The following is a 5203-nucleotide window of genomic DNA, read 5'->3' on the forward strand; positions in this document are numbered from 1 at the left end:
TTAGCGCTACCTTGGAGTAATAATAAACAAGCAAAGCCATAGGAATCAGTCTCCCTTTAATTGGACCTTTCCGGTTTCCTTCCTCCATCCCCATTCACCAGCTTCCCTTGAAACCTTTTCAAACTGAGGTCTGTTTTTAAGGTCTGCTTCCCATGCTAGATAGCAGAGGAAGCAGGTACTTAAAAATGTGACTGTCACAAGCTGGACTGCCCTTCTTTGAATCCCTTACAGTCCTTGAAAAAGGCCATCTCTAGCAAAGTGCAGAAGGAGGCAGAGCCACACTGGATTGAGAGGAAGAGTGGTCCAAACCCCATTCCCTGGGTTGGACACCCTTAGCACTTACCACTGTTTAAAGGCTGTGCCTGTCGAATGTTCCCAACACAAAGAAGTGATACATATTTAAATTGATGGAGATGCTAATTATCCTGATCTGATGACTATACATGATATGTATTGCAACATTCCTATGTGTCCTATAAATATACACAATTATTATGTGTCAGTTTTAAAAAATTAACTAAATAAATAAAGGCAATGAAGAGGGGAAACTACAGACACACATACGGATCAGTGCACAAAATTAATATGGAACATACGAAGAGAGGCTTCATCTTCCTAGGAAACTGCTGTTTTATTACTGCCATGACTGACTTATGGCTTTCACTTTGCTCACACATCAAAATTAAAACTCTTAATCAGGCCTCACATCCTTATCTACATGGTAGCTGAGAAGCAGGTGATGGCAGTACACTTTAATGACCAGAAGAAGAGGAATATAAATGCAGCCATTTAAACCTCCCTATTTAATTAAAGTCTAGTTCTGTGCTTGCTGCTTGCCTGGAGAATAGTCAGAGGAGCACTTTTTTTTTTTTTGAGACAGAGTTTAGCTCTGCCGCCCAGGCTGGAATGCAGTGGCACGATCTCAGCTCCCTGCAACCTCCATCTCCCGGGTTCAAGCAATTCTCCTGCCTCAGCCTCCCGAGTAGCTGGGACTACAGGTGCCCAGCCACTGCGCCTGGCTAATTTTTTTTTCATATTAATTTTGAGACAGACTCTTTTTTTTTAAAACCACTAACTCCACCCTCAGGCCAATCTGAAAGCAGCTTGCATTATATCCTCATTTCCTAAAATGGAAGCCGTGTGTATGGAGAACAGGCCTCGGAGTGACACAGGTTCCTCAATTCCGGCCTCTGTGACAGGGAGGCCTCCCGCCCAGTTTCCTTTTCTTCAGAGTGAGGAAGAGTCTGTGAACAGGGGCTGGAGCCTCTGGACACAAAAATAGAATATTTGAGCGTTTGGATTTTCCTTTCCTGACTGAACTTACTCAGGAAGAGGCGCTTAAACAAGATTTTTTTTCCTCTGTTTTTAAAAAAACACGTTTAACAGGCGGACAACACTGTTGAGAGAACACTTTTCAGCCCCATCTTCTCTGGCCCCAAACAGGCCAAGGTGAGGCAGTCTTTTTTCTTCCTTAATGGCCCTTTTTGCTTGTAATCACATTGCCCCCCACAAGCCTCCCCGCAGCATGCTTCTAGATGCCTCTGCAAGCCCCCTCTACCAAGTCTTAAAAGCACAATCATCTCTTTGATTGTCGGGCTCATAACTGAGATTTCCCACACAGTGGTATGAAGAGACATATGATTCAAACATCCTCATTCCAGAAATATTATTAGTGTCGGAAAAAAAAAATAGTGGCCTGCTCTATGTCTGTCACCTGAAATAAACTCCCTGTTCTTCCCCTACTGCTTCTCAGATACTCAGTTCTAAAGATTATTCCAGTTTATTTTGCCACCCCCAAAGTTTCTAACCCCAGCCCCCTAGTTAGTGACTGAAGGAGAGAAGAGGAAAAGGGCCCTCTGAAGTTGGCCACCTCAGGGTATGTGAAGCACATGCTTGTCACGTGGAGAAAAAATGTACCGGGCTAACCTCTGAGACTCCCTAGAGAATCCAGAGTTTGTGTCTCTTTGCAGAGCTCAGAACAGCCTGTATGTTCTCCTCTCCCTGTTGTGTGCCTGGCGCTTCCCCAGTGAGATATCTCCTGCAAAAGCTTTTCCTGTAAGGGGTGGGGAGCTTTTGTTCTCTGGGAAATATGGTGAAGCTAATTAAGAGCATTGTCCTGTGAGGGGGGAAGGCGGAAGGCTTTCCGAGACCGTGTTTTCTACCAGGGGTAAGTGAGGGCTGCTGAGATCTCTCTGTCCTTCTGTGTTAACCATTTTAGGGGGAGATTGTGATGAAGCCCTATAACGTAAAAATAGATATGTGAAATATAATCTGTCTCTCCCTCCCTCTCTCTTTCTCTCTCTCTTTTTTGGCATTTGAGTTTCTGTTCCTAACTCACTTCAGAAAAGGACCCTCTGACAATTTGACTTTTAACTGCCACTGACCTGGTAGACACTGGAGGTCACAAGACTGATACCTTATTTAATTTCACCCCAAACATGCAGGTGTGCTGCTAAAGTGAAATGTCCAGCAAATATATAGATTTGCTTGTGGGTTGTTCGTGTCAAAGTAGTTCAACAACTCTTAGTTCTTGATTTCCAAAACAGGAGTAGCATATTTTATGGCATTTGGAAGATATAGCACCACAGAAGTCTTAAAATACATAAGCTATGATTGTCTCCATAGTAGCAAACCCAATTAGGAGCAAGCATGTTGAGGCAGCATTTTGTAAGGTGTATCACTTACCTGGTTTGCTCTTTCTGGATTTAAAAATCTTTATGTATCAAATGCTACAAATATTTATTGAGCACTGACCACAAGATAGGTACTGTTCTGGGTGCTTCAGATACATTAGTGGATGAAACAAACACAGATTCCTGCCCTTGTGGGGCTTATAGTCTAGATGAGGAAGATAAAATAAAGAATAATAAGTAGGTTATGTAATATACTAAAAGCTGACAAGTGCTTTGGGGGAAAAACGTAGATCAATATAAGGGCAACTGGGAGAGTTTCACTGAACGAGGCAGGTTGCAATTCAATTAACGTGGTCAGGGTAACCATTAGGTGGTCATTGAGGTGACAGTTGAACAAAGACTCGATGGAAGTGATGGAAAGCTGGGTGCAGTGGGCTTGCACCTATAATCTCAGCTACGCAGGAGACAGAGGCGGGAGGATCACTTGAGGCCAGGAGTTCAAGACCAGTCTGGTAACAGAGCAAGATCTTGTCTCTACTAAATGAATGAATGAATGAGTGAAGTGATGGAGTTCGCCACGTAGACATCTGTGGAGAAGAATTTTTCCAAAACAGAGAAGAGCCAATGCAGGGACCTGAGATGAGAATGTGCCTAGAACAATAAGGAGGCTGCTATGGCTGGAGTAGGAGAGCATCGGAGGAGAGTGCAGAGAGGCGACAGACTCCAGCTCAGCAGAGCCGTGTGCACCATGGTAAGGTCTTTGCCTTTGACTCTGAGCAAAAGAGGGAACCATGGGAGATTTTTGAGCAAAGGAGCAAAGGGGTTTCATTTAAATTTTAACAGAACCATGCTGGCTGTCTTGTAGAAAACAGACTGGGACAGTGTATCAGCAAAACTGATTAATCCTAGGTACATAAACATATATTTTTTTTCTGGATATATTTTGAAAATAGAGCCAACAAGATTTGCTGATAGGTTAGATGTGGAATGCAAGAGTCAGAGTTAAATCAAGGACAACTGCAAAGCTTTTGGCCTGAGCAACCGAGAGGAAGGAAAAAGCATCAGCGGAGAAAGGGAAGGGTGCACCAGGGTCACCTGGGGTGCATATGATCCAAGTAACTTATCTATGGTTCTTATCCAAGCGTGTGCATCAGAATTACATGGGACACCTTCACAATTATACTTGCACAAGATCCCGAAAGATTCTTCTTTAGCAGGTCTGGAGTGGGGATCTAAAAATATATATTCCATGGAGAGCCACTGAATTGTAAAATATTAGTTGTTAGAGTTCTGGGTTTAAAATTCTGGACTTTATAATGAAACAAGTGAAAGGAATTATAGATAACTTTCCCACTCCTGGGATGAACAATTCTTTAGGTCCTCCTTTCAAAATATCTTCTGAATGAACTGCATAACTTACTAAACAATTAAAATGGATAGCTGCTTCAAGATGAAGCTGAACATCTCCTTCCCAGCCACTGGCTGCCAGAAACTCATTGAAGTGGATGATGAACGCAAACTTCGTACTTTTTATGAGAAGTGTATGGCGACAGAAGTTGCTGCTGACGCTCTGGGTGAAGAATGGAAGGGTTATGTGATCCGAATCAGTGGTGGGAACGACAAACAAGGTTCCCCCACGAAGCGGGGTGTCTTGACCCATGGCCGTGTCCGCCTGCTACTGAGTAAGGGGCATTCCTGTTACAGACCAAGGAGAACTGGAGAAAGAAAGAGAAAATCAGTTCGTGGTTGCATTGTGGATGCTAATCTGAGCGTTCTCAACTTGGTTATTGTAAAAAAAGGAGAGAAGGATATTCCTGGACTAACTGATACCACCATGCCTCGTCACCTGGGGCCCAAAAGAGCTAGCAGAATCCGCAAACTTTTCAATCTCTCTAAAGAAGATGATGTCCGCCAGTATGTTGTAAGAAAGCCCTTAAACAAAGAAGGTAAGAAACCTAGGACCAAAGCACCCAAGATTCAGCGTCTTGTTACTCCACGTGTCCTGCAGCACAGACGGCGGTGTATTGCTCTGAAGATGCAGCATACTAAGAAAAACAAGGAAGAGGCTGCAGAATATGCTAAACTTTTGGCCAAGAGAATGAAGGAGGCTAAAGAGAAGCGCCAGGAACAAACTGCGAAGAGACGCAGACTTTCGTCTCTGCGAGCTTCTACTTCTAAGTCTGAATCCGGTCAGAAATAAGATTTTTTGAGTAACAAATAAATAAGATCAGACTGAAAAAAAAAAAAATTAAAATGGAAGCATACAAAAATGACAAATAATAGAAGAAAGCTTCCAGGTTAATTTCCAGTCTCTCCCATTATGAAATTGGTAACACACATAGCCATTTATGGGACAATTCTGTCCTGAGGTTCCTTTGAAGCTAATCTAGTGTGGGCTATCTAAACATCAAGCCATTCACCATCCCTCCAACAGTGAGCAGAGAGGGAAGGGCAAATCTTCAATGTAAAATACACAGGAAGAGAAAAGACTGTCTCCAGGAAGATTCGGGGGAATAGTTAAAAAGGGGAATGATGGTGTCTCCAACCCAGGCATTACTTAGGAACATTCA

General features: G+C 43.1%; 1 protein-coding gene across 1 annotated transcript; it reads left to right on the forward strand.

The window, feature by feature from the left end:
• Positions 1 to 4083: 4083 nt before the first annotated feature.
• LOC105711793 (small ribosomal subunit protein eS6-like) lies at positions 4084 to 4870 on the forward strand. Its single transcript, XM_064370378.1, has one exon. The coding sequence runs from the start codon at positions 4084 to 4086 to the stop codon at positions 4831 to 4833; it is 750 nt and encodes a 249-aa protein (XP_064226448.1). The 3' UTR covers positions 4834 to 4870.
• The last annotated feature ends 333 nt before the right edge of the window (positions 4871 to 5203 follow it).

Source organism: Aotus nancymaae, unplaced genomic scaffold (assembly GCF_030222135.1).
Source record: "Aotus nancymaae isolate 86718 unplaced genomic scaffold, 86718_ANA_hifiasm-v0.15.2.pri h1tg000108l, whole genome shotgun sequence".
Lineage (NCBI taxonomy): Eukaryota > Metazoa > Chordata > Mammalia > Primates > Aotidae > Aotus > Aotus nancymaae.